This window comes from Haliotis rubra, unplaced genomic scaffold (genome assembly GCF_003918875.1).
Source record: "Haliotis rubra isolate DU_JTF1 unplaced genomic scaffold, ASM391887v1 Scf551, whole genome shotgun sequence".
NCBI lineage: Eukaryota > Metazoa > Mollusca > Gastropoda > Lepetellida > Haliotidae > Haliotis > Haliotis rubra.
The window spans coordinates 48,153-71,257 of NW_025767248.1; the positions used below are offsets into that span (position 1 = coordinate 48,153).

Genomic DNA, 23,105 nt, shown 5'->3' on the forward strand with positions numbered 1-23,105 from the left:
ACTGCATATCGACTAATCTGGAAGAGTTCACCATTCACGGTGTGAGCCAGACTAGGGTATTCTTACCATAAGAAAATATAAGACATACATCCCTGCTAATATCTCACTATTTTGAGAGGTTTAGTTGTAATATAAATTGCGTGTGTCACTGAAAACCCGCAGGGCACTTGTCGTGTCCAATAATGCCACATTTCTTTCAGACCTTCAACCCCTTTCAAAATGAGAATATTTCAACCCAATTTTGTGACGTCACTAGCAGTAATTCGGTCGTGTTGCGTGGCTCTGACGATGTATCACTCCGCGAGGTTAGTGCAACGAAACCCGCAGACAAAACCGAACGTGAATTTATTTATAACATCACTCTGATAATCGCTCAATGGGTTTTTATGCATCTTACAGGACTCATCGATCGTCTTACGTTTGCACACATCTACTCCTTTACTTGCAGTCAGAAGCCTGTTTGCCGCACTGCATAGTGTTCTTCCGCCATTGTCGCCATAAGGAGGGGAAGTGAAGGCAACGCTGAAGAGTACCAATTATAATTTAAAGATTCTGCTAATTATTCACGGAATATTTTGTGGTTCGCACAGTGTTTGGATGTAAACAGCACCGTAGTTTGTCGTTTTCGTCTGGAATATCGTATTCTTTTTTCTAAGAAACGTGCACAACTTGTGTTGCGTTGTTTGGAACCTGCTGTGAACTTTTCGTGAGGCGCAGTATTATCATACTGATATAAGATTCTACTGCGGGGCAGTAACAGCAAGGTAAGTCTTTAGCTTCTCGCAGTGTTGTGATAACGTTTATATAGTTTATATAGTGTTGACTATTGAATGATTAGTCCACAAAAGAGTGAAACCGTCGCGTTTTAGTTTGAGAGGAAACTTAGAAAAGGCTATAGTTTCACACATCCGTCGCATGAGAAATGATAACGGTTCTATTTGATGGTTGCCAGTCGTGTGACTATTGTGAATAATGTGTGTAGTGAGGGTACTACAGTTGATGACAGTGTTACATTTATATCTGGCATTTTGTCTGGTCAGTTAACTGTCTAACGATCAACAAAATTTGCTGCATGTGGTATTGTCGTTATGTACCGTCTGGGCCACACCGTTTGCTTTCATAGTTTCATTTAGGTAATTATTTCAACAATTTATTCAGATAACGTAATGTCAGTTCACCTGAAAACGAAAGAATTCACTTATTCAGTGCCTATGGTCTGTTTCTCAAAGTGTCAACACAAACCCCTATAGTTCGTTCCCCAATACTCTCCAATATATATAGTCTATTTCCATTTAGCTGTGTCATGAGGAAGATTATGCTATAAATAGCTCCTTTCTTTGATTTATAATTGAACATCCGATCATGTTCGTGAAACGAGGTATTCCAAGAGATTGTCGTAAAATGTAACATTTCAAAGCTGCTTTCAAATGCATTCATTTCATTTGAGTCATTTCAGATGGAAACTTAGAATTACATTGCTGAAAACTTTACACCTGTAATTGGCTAAAGAGTTCAGTAATGTGTTTACATGCCTATGTTATTTTTGAGATTTTTAAGAATTATTAATTAACAAAGTTGAGTGGTGTAGAGGTAGTTCCAATTTGAAGTTTTGACTTGCCCCGTGATTGCTTGATATATTCACATGATATTGGGAATGTTGTGTAATACGTTGACCCTTTTGTAATGTTTTTACTAGGTGTTTTCACAGCTTATTTTCAGACTAGCAGATTATGTTACTTGACTGGCTCTTTAACTGGTTTGTGTTGGTATAAATGGAGCGGAGGTCCCAGGTTTTGGTGTAATTAAAATCTTATTGTAGTGATAATAGTATTACTGCCATGATTGGTGGCATGCATTGACAGATCCAAGCTGTTTCTTTATCGTCTAGAGTCAATAATGAACATAATCTTTGGTAATAATCTCAGATGAATGGTGCACCTTGGAGTCTGACACCACAATTAATAGTACATCATGTAAGGGTTAGTTAGATCTCCACAAAGTCAGTGATGTCAAACAGGTAATGAATCCAAAATATATTGTCCTTGTGGTACTGAAAGGGCTGCTGTCGGCATGGGTACTACAGATGTTTACCCCAGGTATGTACGCCTAGCCAAAATCAAAATACAGAAATGTACTCCAGGACGAGTCCATTCTGCTTTGTCCTTTTCTTGACTGTCATACTGTTGTATTAAGTACATCTGACTATGTTATATAAGAAATGAGCATACACAGTAACAAATATTTCATGATGCACAACACCACTTGCAATCAGTTGAGGTTGAACAGAAACAACTACATACAGTTTGGGTTTGGGGTTGCGCAATATATGCTTGTCAGACATTTAGGGTACCGGGTACATTTCTGTATTTAGACTTTGTTTAAGGTACATTTCTGAGGTACTTGTGCTGACATGACCTCTTCACCCCAAGTGGTGTTCCATGGTTACAGTGTTAAGTTATTGTGTACATCTTGTCTTGTTAATTTATCTTGATCATGTTCACACTTGTCTTTTGCAGCACAATAATAGTTGGCATTCATTCAGTGTCTGGGTCAGTAACTAGAAAATTTGTATCGTTAAGATTAGTGATTAATTGTATGTGTTATTAAAGGTGCTTTCAGTGTACGTTCCCTTTCATTGTGCTGAAAAGCTGTGCATAATGTTCAGATGATAAATCACAGAAGTCTTGATGCAAAGGTTTTACACAAATCAGTCAAGCTGGCTTTGTTTCAGCCAAGACCAATCCTGTGTGGCAGTGAGAACTATGAAACAGGCCATAGTCTCATTCTTCTGTTCCTGGCAGCCTGCCAACTTTCTCGAAAATAACTGCAGGCTACCTTTATGCAAAAGGTCAAATGGTTTAGATCCAGTACAATTTTGAGCTCAACCCCGGTCTTTTTGTTATGCACAGGTACCTATATCCAATGGGTCAAGAGACTTTGACTTTAACACTAAAATATTGAAATCGTACCTCAGTTTCTGCATATTTCTCCAGCATTGACCCATATATTTGTTTATTGCTGTGAGAAATTAAAAGTGTTACCATCAGAAATGTGTAGAAGTATGTTGATTTTTTTTTTCTCAATGGGTTTGTTAGGTATGACAATAGACACTGGTTTTTAAATGTTAAGTAAGTCCAGACCAATTATATTTCTTGTTTTAGGATCCGCCGGTCATGTTTTTTTCAAGAATAAGAGCAAAAAATTAGAAGTTAATTTTCCCAGCTCAAAATGTTTTGGGGGTTTTATTGTTGAAAAAGGTTGTTTTTTGCCCTATCTACACTTCATAAATTGCCAAAAGTAAAATACTTTTAGTATTTTTTTAAATTTTTTTTTTCCCTCCTGCCTTTTCGGAGGACAAAAATCTGTAAAACAAGAAATAAAATTGGTCTGGCCAAGTGGAGAATTTCTGGCTTTGGTGTCATTATCTAAGGAGATTCATTGATAAAAAATAGAGAGATTATTACACAAGCAAATGTCATAGGACTTATATGAAACGAGTGTGAAATTTTTGTAATACATAATTTCACACTTGTCTCGTGTAAGTCATATAACACACTTGCTCGAGTGTAATGATTTCTTTATTATCCATTTTATTCATGTGTATTTGTGCAGTAAAACTCGGTAACATCACAGATGACAAAATACAGAAACAATGGTTGCTAGGCAAAAGTGATATATGCACATGTGCACATATGACAATTGTTTACACTGGTTATGTTTCACCTTATGGGTAAAATAATGTTCCGTATTATTTGTGCCGGTTGTCATTGTCAGATCAGTGTGCGAAATAGCCACTGGCCTACTCGCCTATGACTAGTAAAAATCCTGTCGAGCCAGTAAATCTCAAGTCACTGGACCTACTGGTTAGGCTGCTGACTTTGTTTGCTGGCGATTCGGTGCCTGAGTCTGAGATGGTGGTTCAAATCCCGAATGGGACTGAACCCCCAAAAGTACTAGAATCTGTACTTTACTAAGAAAGTGTAATCCAAAATATAACAATGGTTACATATGACCACTTTCTAAATGGCATTGTGTAATTGAATGTCAGGTGTCAAGTGGTTGTAGGAAGCACCACCAAGGTGTGTGGGTCAATCCTTGTTCACAGGTGAATGTCAGTTGTCAAGTGGTTGTAGGAACCACCACGAAGGTGTGTGGGTCAATCCTTGTTCACAGGTGAATGTCAGTTGTCAAGTGGTTGTAGGAAGCACCATGAAGGTGTGTTGGTCAATACCTCTTCACAAGTGGCTGTCAGATTGGTGCAGGATACCACCTCAAAACTATTTTTAAAATACTTGTTCACAAGCGAATGTTGGTTCACTGAACATTCTGTTGAATGAGTTGACATAATTTTTGGTACACATATGGATACACCTCCCTCTGTCAAGGGTTTTTACATGTTTTATGTTTTTTTCATACAAAGTCAACAAAGTGAGTGCTGGGTAGTTTACTTTAGAGAGTAAAGACATTTCCTGGAATTTTGATAATGATCTTCCAGTTGTACAGATAATATGCAGGGCTCGATTTAAAGAAATGAAACCTACATGCACCCAGTGCAACCTCAGGTAGAAACCTTGTTGCATCAGACAAAAACAGGTTACACCTGCTCCTCACTATAGAATCTTGTATAAAATATGATGCTTGAGTTTTGGTAATGATAGTTTAGAACATTATAACAAAAGAAATCGGGTACTGATAAGATTAGTTATCTTACTCCCTAAAATTTCATGAACAGTAAATCCTTCAGTCACTGCTCATACAGTCACCAGAGTCACTCTTCCAAGTCAGTTCTTCATCATTCTTTTTTCCAGCTGAAGTCTCAAAAATTGACTTGCACCTGGTGCAAGTTAGACAAATAACTAGGTTGCACTTTGTAATGTTGGGTTGCACCAGTGCAAGTAACAAAGCACTAAATAGAGCCCTGATATGAAATAAACTAAACAGATAACAGCTTCCAACTAAGGCCAAAGAAAAAAATCTTGTTCCGATTACACCTTTAAAATTTAGGGTAGGTAGGTATGTTTTTTTTTTACATTTCGTTTTAGAAGTAAAGTATGAAATAATAACACATTTATAAATGTGTAATTGTTTATTCAATCAAGCTTGCGGCCATCATGTCGACTTTCTCTAGCAGAATGACCGATGTACATCGGTGCCAGGCAAAAACAATGGTATCTGAAAGCTTATTTTATTCATACCTCTTTAAAAAACTAGGGTCAGCACCAGAATTCAAGGGTCGGTCGGGTAATCGGAATCACAACATTTTTTTTTTAGGCCTAAAGAAGCATATGGCATGAAGGCCAGGATTGTAGAAATGACTAGCAGATTTGATAAAAATGCAATTACTGGGCAAGTGAACACTAATTATAAATATTATATTCTGCTTCAAGGATCTCAGATGACCGTGTTAATCTTTTTTGTGAAATATTCATTCTCATGACATTTCTTGAATGTTTTATGTCATCTCAGGTTTTTATGTATTACAGTATTACAGAATTAGGTACAGCCTTCAAAATTCATGTGTTTCTGGGAGCCAAAGATGACTTATTGTGCTGAGGACAAGTAGTAATCCAGTGATAACAGTCCTCATTGACAAGTAGAATTATGATTTTGAACTGGTTCTAAATGCTTCAAGTTTTTAACAGATTTGAATGGAATAAAATCGACAGAAAATGTAAATACAATGTATAGTCAAGTTGAGTTCAGTCAATGCCAGGTGGAATGTATTATAAATGCTGACGACCAGCCATCCTTGATAGTCTCCAGGGTATACGTTCGGATAAGTCTCCACTAGTACCCTATATGCATCTACGTCTCGAGCTGATAATTTTATTACCTCATGTTGTTTTGCATAGTGCATTGAGTCTGCAGTGGGAACATGGTTTCCCAGAAACCACTAAAGTTACATGACTGAAACTTTGCTAGGTTATCTAGGAGATACTTTGGAAGACTGGGTTCGAAATTATTGTTGATCATCAGATGCCATAAAGTATTTGTTGGGGGTGGGGGCTGTTTTGTGGCGTGTCATCGTTCGCCATAAAATGCAGGTGTAGGGGTCCACGGATGACCCCACCTGCATTATACATAACATGGAATAAATGGCCAAGTAATATCATAATTTTCTTGTGAATAGCATAACTGCCCAGTCCAGGGTCCAATGTTTATCTGGTGGGTAATGCATGTTTGCTCACAGTTTGCTTGTTGGTTGATTATGACCTCTGACAAAATTGAAACAGCATATATTTTATAACAAAATAACACATGGAATAAATGGCCAAGTAATATCATAATTTTCTTGTGAATAGCATAACTGCCCAGTCACAATTATGTCGTATCATTGGAGCCTCGGCAGTGGACAATAAGTATTGTAAACAAAAATAGGAAACTTGCTATCGAAGATCACTAGACATAATGATAAATAATTTCATTTGTAGTTGTATGATAGGCATTTTGTCATTCCTGCTTGACAATGGTACAAGAATCTATCAAAACGCAGAACTCGCGTTTTATTTGTTATTATTGCAAAGAATTTCAATTCCATGATCAGAAAAATGAATATCTTGTGCAAGTATCTTACCAGGGATAATGATATATCTTACTATTGTGTTATTGTAATAACATTATTGATATTGCATTGTTGGTTTGAAATTATCAACCTTACCTTACGAAACCCTGTAAACACAATGTTTATCTGGTAGGTAATGCATGTTTGCTCACAGTTTGCTTGTTGGTTCGATTATGACCTCTGACAAAGTTGAAACAGCATATATTTTGTAAGCAAAATAACACAGTGATATTGCTTCTTCGCGAAATATGAAAGATGTGGACAGAAGGTCCAAACAACCCCAAACATTCGTTGGAACGCGCCACTTGAAAACGATGGATAGCGTGCGAGAACCACGTGCAGCATGCACAAAAGCTTGCGTCAGTTTACATTGTCACTGAACAAGGCAGATTTCGTTAGACTTTACGATAGAGAGCAGCATGCCTCAGTTTACATTGTCACTGAACAAGGCAGATTTCGTTATGCTTTACGATAGAGAGCAGCATGCACAGTTTACATTGTCACTGAACAAGGCAGATTTCGTTATGCTTTACGATAGAGAGCAGCATGCACAGTTTACATTGTCACTGAACAAGGCAGATTTCGTTATGCTTTACGATAGAGAGCAGCATGCACAGTTTACATTGTCACTGAACAAGGCAGATTTCGTTATGCTTTATGATAGAGAGCAGCTTGCATCAGTTTACATTGTCACTGAACAAGGCAGATTTCGTTATGCTTTACGATAGAGAGCAGCATGCACAGTTTACATTGTCACTGAACAAGGCAGATTTCGTTATGCTTTACGATAGAGAGCAGCTTGCGTCAGTTTACATTGTCACTGAACAAGGCAGATTTCGTTATGCTTTACGATAGAGAGCAGCTTGCGTCAGTTTACATTGTCACTGAACAAGGCAGATTTCATTATGCTTTACGATAGAGAGCAGCTTTGCCTCAGTTTACATTGTCATTGAACAAGGCAGATTTCGATTATGCTTTCACGATAGAGAGCAGCTTGCGTCAGTTTACATTGTCATTGAACAAGGCAGATTTCGTTATGCTTTTACGATAGAGCAGCTTGCCTCAGTTTACATTGTCACTGAACAAGGCAGATTTCGTTATGCTTTACGATAGAGAGCAGCTTGCGTCAGTTTACATTGTCACTGAACAAGGCAGATTTCGTTATGCTTTACGATAGAGAGCAGCATGCACAGTTTACATTGTCACTGAACAAGGCAGATTTCGTTATGCTTTATGATAGAGAGCAGCTTGCGTCAGTTTACATTGTCACTGAACAAGGCAGATTTCGTTATGCTTTACGATAGAGAGCAGCATGCACAGTTTACATTGTCACTGAACAAGGCAGATTTCGTTGCACAGTTTTATTGTGATAGAGAGCAGCATGGCCAGTTTACATTGTCACTGAACAAGGCAGATTTCGTTATGCTTTACGATAGAGAGCAGCTTGTTACAGTTTACATTGTCACTGAACAAGGCAGATTTCGTTATGCTTTTTTACGATAGAGAGCAGCTTGGCGTCAGTTTACATTGTCACTGAACAAGGCAGATTTCGTTATGCTTTACGATAGAGAGCAGCATGCACAGTTTACATTGTCACTGAACAAGGCAGATTTCGTTATGCTTTACGATAGAGAGCAGCATGCACAGTTTACATTGTCACTGAACAAGGCAGATTTCGTTATGCTTTACGATAGAGAGCAGCTTGCACAGTTTACATTGTCACTGAACAAGGCAGATTTCGTTATGCTTTACGATAGAGAGCAGCTTGCGTCAGTTTACATTGTCACTGAACAAGGCAGATTTCGTTATGCTTTACGATAGAGAGCAGCTTAACTTACTCAGTTTACATTGTCACTGAACAAGGCAGATCCAGTTGTTATGCTTTCACGATATATGAGAGCAGCTTGCGTCAGTTTACATTGTCACTGAACAAGGCAGATTTCGTTATGCTTTTACGATAGAGAGCAGCATAGGTTAGCCAGTTTACATTGTCACTGAACAAGGCAGATTTCGTTATGCTTTACGATAGAGAGCAGCTTGCGTCAGTTTACATTGTCACTGAACAAGGCAGATTTCGTTATGCTTTACGATAGAGAGCAGCATGCACAGTTTACATTGTCACTGAACAAGGCAGATTTCGTTATGCTTTACGATAGAGAGCAGCATGCACAGTTTACATTGTCACTGAACAAGGCAGATTTTGTTATGCTTTACGATAGAGAGCAGCTTGCGTCAGTTTACATTGTCACTGAACAAGGCAGATTTCGTTATGCTTTACGATAGAGAGCAGCATGCACAGTTTACATTGTCACTGAACAAGGCAGATTTCGTTATGCTTTTACGATAGAGAGCAGCATGCACAGTTTACATTGTCACTGAACAAGGCAGATTTCGTTATGCTTTACGATAGAGAGCAGCTTGCGTCAGTTTACATTGTCACTGAACAAGGCAGATTTCGTTATGCTTTACGATAGAGAGCAGCATGCACAGTTTACATTGTCACTGAACAAGGCAGATTCCGTTATGCTTTTCGATAGAGAGCAGCATGCACAGTTTACATTGTCACTGAACAAGGCAGATTTCGTTATGCTTTACGATAGAGAGCAGCATGCACAGTTTACATTGTCACTGAACAAGGCAGATTTGGTTATGCTTTTCGATAGAGAGCAGCATGCACAGTTTTGATGTCACTGAACAAGGCAGATTTCGTTATGCTTTACGATAGAGAGCAGCATGCACACTGTTGGTGACTGTCTCTCATAGTGACAAATCGGGGCACAATTGTAAGAAGTTAAATAATGAATTACATGAGACGACATGGGGGTTTAGACGGTCAAATAAGGACAGTGACATGTCAAATTAGGACATATTGGTGTATATATAGTGCCGTTGAATTTTTTTTGTTGGTTCATGTTTCTATCAGTAAAAATACATGAACTTTGAGTTTTGTTCAGTCATTTTTAAGTCTTCCATCGTTGCCTAACAAGACTTGGGACTAGAGCTGGGGTAGGTACTCAGGTATTCAAATCCGGGTCAGGTACAGCTGGAATCGAGTCCTGTTTCTAGGAATTGAGTACCTGGAAAGGGAGCGAAAGGGAAGATAATAACTTGCCTGTTTCATTATTGATTTAACACACATTTTACATCATTGGTATTGTCCGATTAATGAAGGTTATTATTAACACGACTGTAATTTATCTGCGCATGAGCAGTGAAGTTACAGTAACAGCAGGAATGAAAAGTTTTTTTGTTTTAACGAGGAATGAAAGTAATGGTGTTTCTCTTTATATTAGTTAAACAGATGTAATTTAAACAGCTTAAGATCAGTTTCAAAGTCTTGTTGCCATCCTTTCAAGTTTTCTCTGTCAACTCGTGATTTGTTGAATAAATCACTGTATTCCTTACATTTCGGGTACTCGATTCCGTTTCGGGTAAGTACATGTCATGCAGGTACTCGATTCCATTTTTTCCTACATGTCCCAGCCTTACTTTGGACTGGTATCAGCCGCTGACAGCCGATGTGTGCCCCCATAGCAACAAGGATTTGTGAAACTGCAACATGGAATGTGATTTGTTCACTAAATGAAACCAACCAATCACAACTAACCTAAGAGCTTTGTTTTTTCTCATTATACAGATTTGTAGATTTCGCACTGTCATTTGAAACACAGGTTGAGAGTCATGACTTAAGAGTATTCAAATGAATAATAAATCATTTCAGCAACTATAAGTGTATTGGTGTTTTTGCAAAGGCCCACTAAGTTTGAAGAAAGTTTGCCTGAGTTGCCAAACATAAACAAACTCGTTATGTCTTTTACAGCTGTATATTTATGAATGGGCCGACATGAGTCGCCCGTATTTTCACAGTCACTGAGTGTGTCATGGAAAATGTTAGTGAAGGAATGACATGGCCATTGAACGCTGCATAAGCTGCATAGCACTTTGTTACATTGCTGGATACATTTATAAAGGAGATGGTTTAACTAGTCACCATTTGACTTCCCCGCAGTACATACCACTTTGATTGCAAAACAAATGTTGGCATCTGATTGTCAAATATGACTTGCAACAAATCTATAATGCAAATCTTCAATGGATGACAAGATGGTAATCAGATTGTGATTGCTGGGAATGATGTGAAATTGGTGTTATCACAGTGCGGGCACAGTAAGCAGAAGTTGTACACATATAAAATATGGCAAAATAAGCATACCATTTCAAATGTTTTCACCATTTTTTATGTAAACAGTTATTTTTGAATGAAATGGTACTTTATGTAATCCAGTCAAATGAAATGAGTCCAAAGTCAATGAAGATCTTTGTATGATCAATAGCATCATTAAACATTGTAAATTGTCAGCTGATAACATGACATTATGATCATATAGTTGGCTTTTATAAGTAAGTACAATGTTCAGCTATCCATGTGACTAATCAAGAAAATATGGAATGTTTATTAAGCATATGAAAACTCATAATATGATAGACAATGGAAACTTTGTATTTTCATTTGCCCTGAATTTCACCAATTAAACATTACAACTTGAGCTTCACAGCGGACTAGTTGATATGTTATTTCCAATGACATGAAGATGTTTACTGATTACACTTGAGTTTTACAGATACCACATCGCTAAAGGGGGATTTGCGAAACACGACTATTTCCATGTTTTTCATTCTTTGTTTCCAACATAAAGTGGCCCTAGTGCCTCTCTCTACCAGCATCTTTATAGGACTCCTTTTCTATACAGTTGACATTAACCTCTGTATTATTCACCACTATGTCAATGAACAAAATTTAATTGTGGCCCTTGGAAGAGGATAGTGAACACTTTTCTTTATATTCTAAAACCAATGTTTCTATTGCCTTTCAGTGTTCAGAATTAAACATTGAAGTTTGTTCTGTGTCAGTGTCACATCAAACACCGAAGGACACCAGGCATAACTTTTAACATATAGCTGATGATTTCTGACATGGAACACTCCCGAGATGGGTCATTCTTAGAAAATGACTAAAGTTATGTGTGTAAGAATTGTATTTTGATTTGTCTTCAATTCATGATCTTTTAAGAATTAATTAAAGGTAACTGTATGTCAAGTGTTCTTCTGTTACTAATGTGTGAGAGAAAAACAGTCCTAAGTTTCAATATGCATGATACAGGCCACCTTCAGTATCATTTATCATGCCCCTTCCCCTGGATAAATTGACTTTATTATTACAAGTATTCTGTTTGACCTCTCAGCAGTGTGGGTAACAGGAGAACCAGAATGGTTACACCAAGGACAGTATCCGGACACAATCTGTGGAAATAGGAGAAGTGATAGAACTGATAGAAGTGATTAAATTCAGTGATGTGTTGCAGATTTCAGATTTAGCAGCTGTAAAATATATATATAAAACAACTGCCTAAATATTAGCTTAGTAACGATTATTGATGGATAGACAACTTCTTTAATGCAATGGATGCAGTGTTTCAGTGTAGATGCTGACACCTTTATCAAGCATGAGCCACTCAAATAAGTACATTCACGTAACCTTGATTCATGGATATAAGGGAAGTGCGGCGAAAATCATATTTTAAATGCACGATTTCATTTTGTATACTCACTGATTATTTTATTCATTGATTCAGAAAATTGAATATGCCTTATATTCCACTCGAGTATGAAGAGTTTTTTTTACTGAAGCCACTTGCAGTCATCACCCATTCGTGTGTACACAAAATGTGGCGTCACCTTGTTTCGTGGATTACGTAGTCGGTTACAATATATCACTATGTACGACAGCCCATTGCTGTAAGTACTGACACCTAGAAAAGCATACGACGAGATGTGAGAAGGTTGGTGGTAACGGTATCTGTTTTACATGACAATTTGTAAAAATAAAATTTTGTATTAATGGCATTAGTGATCTTGGGCCACTATATCAGTGCTGGACAATTAGAATTAGTGTACTTACGTTTAGTGCAGAGATTCAGAACATTTTTGTCAGCCAGACGTGGCATTGTGTGTACATCAAAAGTACACTAGTACAGGTTCGTGAGCTCATACCAGACTTAATATATGAGATAGCATGGTAATTACTACAATCCACGAATCAAGGTTATCCACAAATTTAAGTTACGGTTGTGTAAATATAAGCTGCACTTAATCATTTCTGATTCTCTTCATGCTATTTTTTAATAAAATATGTCATATGCCATCCACTTCTAATTAAAATTATTGAATTATAAAATGATCTTTTTACTTGCCAATTTGATGTCGTCTTTTGTGGATAACCCTACCACATTAGAATCATTGGTACACCAATGGATGGTAGTGCTGCACAGATGTTGACAGTCATCCCTCACAGTGATCATAACCTGTAGTTCTCCCCCGCAACATGTATTATTTTGGACTCTGTCTGTCCAGCCATGCAAATTTGTCTTTTCCAGAGCAGAACATAAAAAGCATTAAATATTTCTTCACTAAACTTTGCATGTAGATAGATCTGGTGGTGAACTAGTGCCTTTTGATTGGCTAGGCAGTAAGCTAGGCAGCACGTGAAATAATGATGATATTTGTTCTGTGTTGCTGATGGTGAGAGCTGTCTGACGTGAGATAATGATGATATTTGTTCTGTGTTGCTGATGGTGAGAGCTGTCTGACGTGAAATAATGATGATATTTGTACTGTGTTGCTGATGGTGAGAGCTGTCTGACGTGAAATAATGATGATAATTGTTCTGTGTTGCTGATAGTGAGAGCTGTCTGACATGAGATAATGATAATTGTACTGTGTTGCTGATAGTGAGAGCTGTGTGACATGAGATAATGATGATAATTGTACTGTGTTGCTGATAGTGAGAGCTGTCAGATGTGAGATAATGATGATAATTGTACTGTGTTGCTGATAGTGAGAGCTATGTGACATGAGATAATGATGATAATTGTACTGTGTTGCTGATAGTGAGAGCTATGTGACATGAGATAATGATGATAATTGTACTGTGTTGCTGATAGTGATGATTTGTACTGTGTTGCTGATAGTGAGAGCTATTTGACATGAGATAATGATGATAATTGTACTGTGTTGCTGATAGGTGAGAGCTATGTGTTGCTGATAGTGAGAGCTATGTCTGATATGAGATAATGATGATAATTGTACTGTGTTGCTGATAGTGAGAGCTGTGTGACATGAGATTATGATGATAATTGTACTGTGTTGCTGATAGTGAGAGCTATGTGACATGAGATTATGATGATAATTGTACTGTGTTGCTGATAGTGAGAGCTATGTGACATGAGATTATGATGATAGTGATGAGATTGTACTGTGTTGCTGATAGTGAGAGCTGTCTGATGTGAGATAGTGATGATGATATTTGTATGATAATCTGTGTGAGCAGCTTTTGCTGATGATGTGAGTCCCGATCTACCTGGATGGTTCGTGAGCCTCAGTGACCATGAGCCTAGGCAGTGACGAGGTCAACTATCTCGTTTATCGCTACCTGCAGGAATCGGGTATGTTGTTGCCCTGTTTTTGGTCAGTGTGGAGTGTTTGACAGACAAGTATTTGATGTAATTAGGAAATAATTATGAATGACTTCACCTATGGATACTGTTACAACATTTGCTTAGGACCATGGAATGTTTCAAGTAAAACTTCTGAGAATTGAATGTATAGTAAAATCAAGGAAAACAAATGCTATTTCAGATGCAGTGATTGAAAGATGAAGGAAAAAGTCATGCATGGGAGGCACATTCACATGCAGCAAGCATGTTTTGAGCAATGTCACCTGCTTTCTGTGGGGAGATTTCTCTGTGTTTTCAGTATTGTATACCACAAACAACGGTTAAGTTAACAACACATGGTTATGGTGACATGCCTCTGTGTGTGTGTGTGGGCGTGCGTGCGTGCACGCGCGTGAGAATATATCCATAGTGACATGCCTGTAATATGGGTGTATGTGCGTGAATATGTTGTGACACATCTCTTATACGTGTGTTTGGTGTGTGTGTGTCCGCGCTCGAATACATTCCTAGTGACACATCTGTATTATGGGTGGGTGGGTGTCTGTGTGTGCAAAAATACATTCCAAGTAACCTATCTCTAATATAGGTGTGTGTGTGTGTGAATACATTCCTAGTGACACATCTCTAAAATGTGTGTTTGTGTGTGTGAATACATTCCTAGTGACACATCTCTAACATGGGTGTGTATGTTCCTAGTGACACATCTGTATTATGGGTGGGTGGGTGTCTGTGTGTGCAAAAATACGTTCCAAGTAACCTATCTCTAATATAGGTGTGTGTGTGTGTGAATACATTCCTAGTGACACATCTCTAAAATGTGTGTGCGCAAAAATGCATTCCAAGTAGCACATCTCTAATATGGGTGTGTGAGCGAATACATTCCTAGTGACATCTCTAAAATGTGTGCGTGTCTGTGCGAAAATACATTCCAAGTAAGACATCTCTAATATGTGTGTGTGTGTGTGCGAAAATACATTCCAAGTAAGACATCTCTAATATGTGTGTGTGTGTGTACGAAAATACATTCCAAGTAAGACATCTCTAATATGTGTGTGTGTGTGTGCGAAAATACATTCCTAGTAAGACATCTGTAATATGTGTGTGTGTGTGTGTGCGAATACATTCCTAGTGACACATCTCTAAAATGTGTGTGTGTGCGAAAATATATTCCAAGTAAGACATCTGTAATATGGGTGTGCGTGTGTGTGCGAATACATTCCTAGTGACACATCTCTAACATGGGTGTGTATGTTCCTAGTGACACATCTGTATTATGGGTGGGTGGGTGTCTGTGTGTGCAAAAATACATTCCAAGTAACCTATCTCTAATATAGGTGTGTGTGTGTTTGTGAATACATTCCTAGTGACACATCTCTCAAATGTGTGTGTGTGAAAATGTATTCCTAGTGACACATCTCTAATATGTTGTGTGTGAGCGAATACATTCCTAGTGACACATCTCTAAAATGTGAGTGCAAAAATTCCAAGTAACACATCTCTAATGTGTGTGTGGGAAAATACATTCAAGTAACACATCTCCAATGTGTGTGTGCATAAATACATTCCAAGTAACACATCTCCAGAATGTGTGTGTGTGTGAGCGAATACATTCCTAGTGACAAATCTCTAATATGGGTGTGAGTATGCGAAAATACATTCCTAGTGACTCATCTCTAATATGGGTGTGTGTGTATGCCAATATGTTCCTTGTAACTCCTCTCTAATATGTGTGTGTGGGGGCGAATACATTCCTAGTGACACATCTCTATAGGGGCATGTGTGTGTGAATATGTTCCTAGTGACAAATCTCTAATATGGGTGTGAGTATGGGAAAATACATTCCAAGTAACTCATCTCTAATATGGGTTGGTGGTAGTGGTGGGAATTGGTTGAAATTTCATAATCGATTATCGGTTGCAATCGGATTGTCCCATCCGATCAATGATTGATTGTACAATCGGCTACACTGATTAAGAATTAAATATTTTTTACAACTTATGCAATTCCCAGGTAAACACTTGAACTCTTTTACAATACTGCAAATTAGTGCAGTACTGTATATTTGTCATTTTTTTTAATTATGTGATGATAAGGAGCATAAATGAAATATATCGGCTTTTGTGGTTGCTTTCTGTAAAAAACGTGACTTGAGGGTGCATCTACAAGAACTTAAAAACTCCTGAATTTATTTTTATAATTTTAATTGTCATTTGAGGCAAGATTGTACGAAATCACAAGCAACCCAAGTCTACATTGATCAACAAAAACGTGTACAAAAATAAATACTGACAGACTACCAAGATATAGAAAAGATGACTGTTCAATTCACTCTTTTGCAGATTTTACACAATCACATCAAATTCTCACAATTTCTTCCAAATTCTGACCCACTTTTTACACTAATGTATCGTATATGACCGTAGATAAGCCGAATTTTGAGGACCAAACATAGCAGTCTGTAGAAGGGTTTCAGCTTATCTATGGGTTACACTTTCGTCAAACATTTTTGAGGGGACAAGAATGTGACATTGTATCACTTTACATGAACAGACAGACGACTTTGTCTGTAGAGACGTCAAATTTGCAATTAAACATCACTAGACAAGAGTATTTACCTAATTTGTTTTGCTAGGCATCGTATTATATGTGTATTTGTCTCGTATGTAAAGCCGGAAATAGCAATCAGCCGTGCACACGTTTCCCAGTGATCTAGTTAAAACATACCCAATAATATAACGGGATGAATTCTGCTGCAGTGATCGGTAAAATATAATATTTAAAACTATTATTTTACCAAGAGAAATATATCCTAGCTGTGGGGTATGGTGTGTCCGTCCCCAGTGACATGTTTTCGTGTTGTTTGTGTGGTGTGTCTGTCCCCAGTGACTTGTGTTCGTGTTGTTTGTGTGGTGTGTCCGTCCCCAGTGACATGTGTTCATGTGTTCGTGTTGTTTGTGTGGTGTGTCCGTCCCCAGTGACTTGTGTTCGTGTTGTTTGTGTGGTGTGTCCGTTCCCAGTGACATGTGTTCCTGTTGTTTGTGTGGTGTGTCTGCCCCCAGTGACATGTGTTCGTGTTGTTTGTGTGGTGTGTCCGCCCCCAGTGACATGTGTTCGTGTTGTTTGTGTGGTGTGTCCGCCCCCAGTGACTTGTGTTCGTGTTGTTTGTGTGGTGTGTCCGCCCCCAGTGACTTGTGTTCGTGTTGTTTGTGTGGTGTGTCCGTCCCCAGTGACATGCCTGTAAAGTGTACATCACTATTGTTGCCATTGTTTCAGGGTTTGTGCATTCAGCATACACATTTGGTATTGAGAGTCATATCAGCCAGTCCAACATCAATGGGGCTTTGGTGCCTCCAGCTGCCCTTCTCAGCATCATCCAGAAGGGCCTGCAGTATACGGAGGCAGAGATCAGCATCGGAGAGGTACAACCTTTGTAATGCTAGCGTGCTAAATAATCTCATTTTCAAAACACTTGTAATACTGGTCCTACAAAATCTTCAGTAACCTGTCTCTGTACAGGGAAGTATTAGGAATGCTCCCTGTTCACTCAAGGCAGTAATATATACCAGTCCCTCTAACATGGGATTTGACAACCAAGTCTTTTGGCATCTGTTTAGTGTTGCCATACATATCTACAAAATACTTCCCGAGTATTTAATCTTGATGAATGCTGCACTTGCAAGATATCCGGCCTGTGGATGCGTTGTGTAACAGTGTATGTTCGTAGATAATTTTCAGAGAGGCATGATAAACAATACCTGTGAATGTTTTGAAGTGATGTATTCTGTTGGGTAATCTGGTGTATCAATCCTGGGGTGTGACCTGCTCGTTAACACCTGCCTTTCTACAAACCTCACTCCTTCCTGCCCGCCCGCCTATTATTTCAGTGGCTCACACCATTATGTCACACCTGATGTAACTGGTTGTCATATGATGTAATGTTGGCCACACCAGCCCAGCCACAAAGGCAGCATGGATGTGTGAGAGTGAAACTGACTATAATCAGCTTAGCCCCAGAAACAGGCCATAGCTGACAGTTGATATGATCAATGAAATCTGGAAACACACTATACTCTGCAGCTGTGATAACCAGGAATGTTGGAGCAGGCTATAGCTAAATGGGTTAAGGGCTGTGAATGTTGAAACGGACTATATGTATTGAATTAAGGCGTGCTGACTCAGGTTTCCAGATTAACTGAGTGTTTTGGGCTTTGTGCAATGGTCCCACCTGGCCTCTGTGGCCTCTTTCTGCCTTGTTCTGTGGCCAGCCACAACCAGCCTCAATGACAGCATTGTGTGGCTGGATAGCCCAGCACACTGTCTACTTCTACCCCTTGATGCAGCCACCAGACTTTGTTCCTTCCACAAGTACATAGATTGTACACTGTAGTTGACACAGCTTGACATGTATGTGGATTATACATGTGGAATACACACCCATGTTGGCCTTGCAGGGGTGGGGGACTGTATCTAGTGTTGCATACAGTGTTAACTTGTACACCATACACGATTATAATGAGTACTACACCACATAAATCATTATTTCATAGTGTTTATTAAACAGCAGTTTTTCTTCAACCTAAACAGTGACACATTAGGAAGGGTGGATGCCCGTTACTTGAAATATCCCCAGTAGTTCTTGTCTGGTTGTTATGAAGTATCCCAGCAGTGTAAACTTTTTCAGATTTTTTAATGCCTGAATAATGACTGATCCAATTTGATCCTATTTACTGTGTTTTTTACCTCGATATTCAATCTTGTCATGTACAGATGTGATGTTTATTACATATGCTATGATATTAAAAACACACATTTGATATATTTGAATCCGTAAACTAAACAACCCCACTTTGCCATTGCTAGAAAAATCTGTAAATTCACTCAGGTAAATAGGTATATATACAGTTTTTATCTTAAAGGGCCACTGATCCAGAGCAATTTCCGTGGACTTGTTGTTGCTTTTGTTATTGTTTTTCTCCAGTGAGTACCCGGATGATATCCGAGAATTCATGACTGATCGTTACCTCTGCTGCGCCACCCTCATGCGCAATTGATAGCATTAGTATAGACTGATCAACAAAGATGAAATATTTCTTACTCGATAATCTCATGTTGATTTTGTTGTAAAATTATGTAGACTTTGATGAATAATGTTCTCTACTAGTCAATCAGAATGTTGTATTAAATGGCATTATTTTGATAACACATGAAAACATTTTAATTTTAACCGTCTGCCAGTCGTAAAAAATGTTAGGACTGAAATAACGAAAGTCAATGTACGTCTTTATATTTTGTCTTATAATCCTAATTAGTTTATTATCATATTTGTATGCATTTTGAAACTTAATAAAATACATACAAACCAACCTTTTGTATCGCACCGATATCCAGTACAACTGCTCAAAGGCGCTTTGCTTTCCCCCGATCATTGGATGTCCATCACAACGGCACATCGTATTTCCAATCTCAACTTCCTGGGGAGCATACAACTCTTGCTGCCTCCAAGCTCGCTGGATTACTAGCCAGGCCCCCACCAAGCCCCCCAAATATAATAATATGCACACAATCTGCTTATACTTAGTGAATTTATAACATGATTGTAATATCTAGACATTTTATAGATTGCCAATGTGTATCATATTTCACACACACGCCCTGAGTGCCCTGGTGTACGTTGTCTGTCTCATTACACTTCATGTCCAAAAAATGATTCTGTTGAATGCCATGACAAATAAATATAAACAAAATGCCAATATTAAACTTGAAACAGACTAAAGTTATAGCAACAGTCTATTACCTTGTTCAGGGAATGTATCCATCTATATCCACATAAAGGAATGAGATGCCATTCCTCTGCAGCTGACAGTATCCTGTTTCATGTCATGTGTCTTTTACCAATCTATTGTGTGAAAAAGTGATCTATCCTTTCATGTTTTTCACATTGGTGTATAGTTCTACTGGTCACCCAAGATAGCACACCTGGCAACTAATTGCATGATGTCCGCCATTCTTTAAAAAAGTAATTTAGTTAACCAATAATGAGCAATCAATCAATGTATTGGTGGTTAATCCTTTGAAGGAAGGACGTTGTTTTACAAAGAGACTTTACGACAGGGTGTATTCAGTATAGATTAGTAAATCTACATACATAAACACTACCTTTTGACAAATCCGCTGTGCGGGATGAATTTATAAACAGGTATAATTAGTGATAACACCACTCAGATTAGCTCAAAAGGTTCCCATTTGGCATTTCTTGTGTCTGCAGTAAATACTCATGATTATAAATTGAGGTCTGGTGTGGCAAATGTATTACATGTTATGTAATATGCGCATGGAAGTGCAGTAAGAGGAATTATCAGCTGAGTTTAAAAACAAACATTGATCAAAGGATTAACCGATAACACGCTGATTGATTAATTGTTTTTATGCTGCACAGCGGATTTGTCAAAAGGTAGTGTTTATGTATGTACATTTACTAATCTATACTGAATACACCCTGATGGATACATTCCCCGAACAAGGTAATAGCCTGACATTGTTGCTATAACTTTAGTCTGTTTTAATTTTAATATTTGCAATTTGTTTTTATTCATTTGTTGTAGCATTATACAAAATCTTTCTTCTGTTTTCTCCACCGTGTAATGAGACAGACAACATACACTAGGTCACACTTACGGCGAGCGTGTGAAAAAATATATAATCAACGTTGGCAAGCTAGAAAAAGTCTAGACATTGTTATAAATTCACAATACGTATATATAAGCAGATCGAGCGCATTTGATTAAGTTTCAAAATGCATACAAATATGATAATAACTAACTAGGATTATGAGACAAAATATATAGGCGTACACTGACTTCGTTATTTTTCAGTCCTAACATTTTTAACCACTGGCAGATGGTTCAACTTCAAAATGTTTTCATTTGTTATCAAAAGAATGAAGATGGAAATATTATTGTGTAAAAAAGATTTCCTCTTTATTGATCAATCTATACTTATAAAATATACTATCAATTGTGCATGTGGGTGGCGCAGCAGAGGTCACAAACCAGTCAAGAATTCTGGGATATCATCTGGGTACTCATGGGAGAAAAACAAGTTAACAATATATAACATGCACCCCTGAAACCTTATATTCAAGAATACAGCCTAATAATTAGGTGTACATCATAGTACAAGCTCCAAAAATCAAAAGTGCAACTGATGCTATGTAAATTGAGCCTGAGCGTAGTCCTTAAGAAGTTGGACGCTGCTACAAAGGATGTGACTTTGTGGTACCTGGTTATCACAGGTGCCACCATGTAATTGACTTGCTCTGCTCTTTGTGTTGACTTTTCTTGCTATTTAATGTATTTAAATGTTTTTGATCAATCAGCACCAATGGCTTATGTCATTTTCAGGATGGGTCAGAGAGAGTACTCGAGTCTCTGACCTTGATTGATGCCATTATGCCCGATGTGGTTGAGTCTCGGAAACAGGCTGCTGCCAAAGCCCACCCCATTAAGACAGAGAATGCCAACACAAATGGAGAAGATGCTTCTCTGACAGTCTGTGAGTAAAATACCTATCCCTCATCCATCTCCTCAAACTGTTTGTGGTTTAGTTTATATATACATACATGAGGCACTATTTTATTTTACAAAATGTCGCCGACAGCAATAATTTCAGCCCAATCAAATGAAAAAATGTGTCTCAAATGTCAACTTTAAAAGAAAATATAATATTTTGAAAAGTTTCTCAATCATCTAAATGGGCAATGTTTTAATTTATCTTCCCTTCACTAATCTGCTAAGTGCGCTGATCCAGACGGTCCAATCTTAAACTGACAGCGCATGTCATATGCGCGATGGGAGCTGTACATGTCGTGGATTTTATGTGATATTTTTGTATGATGGTGTGTGTGTACTTTAATGTTACATTACATATGCATAGCTTCATTCAGTCATTATACATAGTATTATCTGTTAAAAGGTAAAACGTAAATATATGCATACACATATCTACATGAAGAGCTATAACTAGATAGTATATGGTCTGTAATATGCAATGTATATCAACATAATGTTACCAAAACAAGAAAATACATACGTCATGTAATTCTATCATACACATCTTGTTGGGCGGTCAGAATGATCTGTTGTTTGTTGAGACAAATCTCAGTAAATGGCTACTTATGTTTAGAGGTTAAATGCTGTTAATTTTTTGTAAGAAATAAATCAATAAATTAACATATATGTAATGACTCGCAGCACTGACAGATGGACACATTTTATAAGGGCTAAATGTTTTATTTCAAACTATGATGACTGGTATTTATGCTGCAAGCGACTAGTAATTGGATCATAGGTGTATGATACATTAAGTATGCATCAGAAACATCGTGTCAGAATTTAAAACCAAAATGAAATGAGATGTGTGAGGAACTGCTGATCAACAGGTCCTATTCATATTTATAACTAAATGTTACATTGTACACAGAATTTCTTCAATTGTTTAATAATTACAAATTGGCGATAAAGGCCTTCCAGGGTATACATGTCCGTCTGTTGGAGGTGTATCTCCGATTGTTTTTACATTGAGGTCGGTGGTAGCATGAGCACTATTTTTTTAATTTGAATGCGGCAATAGTTGAAGAATTGCCGGTGGAAATAACATAAGGGCTGCTATATGAAGTGAGTTTTCATTATTTCATAGATGCTATAACGCCCAAGACTTACGCTGTCTCATGTTCTGTCATCGGAAATGCTGCGACAATATACTGATTTTTCATGGTGTTTTCCCCGTTATCTTCTATCATGTCAGTTTGTATTGCACTTGGAAATTAAATAAACTATGGACCTGCAACCACTGTGCTACCAGTGAACGACAGCTGTTGACCCATGGCAAAAAAAACTTTAAAAAGCAATAAATCTCTCCAAAAATAAACAACGTGGCAGCTTGAAAAGAAGATGGCAAACAGCACTTTTCTTTCTTTCTTTTTATCCCCCGCAATGCGTTTTGCGGGGGGTATTAAAATGAACTCCGTCCGT

The 23,105-nt window shown here is 37.9% G+C and overlaps 1 protein-coding gene across 1 annotated transcript in view; it reads left to right on the forward strand.

Moving 5' to 3' along the window:
- The first annotated feature begins 286 nt into the window (after window positions 1-286).
- Window positions 287-23,105, forward strand: part of LOC124253787 (F-box-like/WD repeat-containing protein TBL1XR1) — a 70,698-nt gene continuing 47,879 nt past the window's right edge. The window contains exons 1-4 of the mRNA XM_046687634.1: window positions 287-766; window positions 13,936-14,064; window positions 17,350-17,495; window positions 21,477-21,627. Of these exons, the coding sequence (XP_046543590.1) occupies window positions 14,007-14,064; window positions 17,350-17,495; window positions 21,477-21,627 (355 nt within the window). The 5' untranslated portion in view covers window positions 287-766; window positions 13,936-14,006. The remainder of the gene's footprint in view (window positions 767-13,935; window positions 14,065-17,349; window positions 17,496-21,476; window positions 21,628-23,105) is intronic.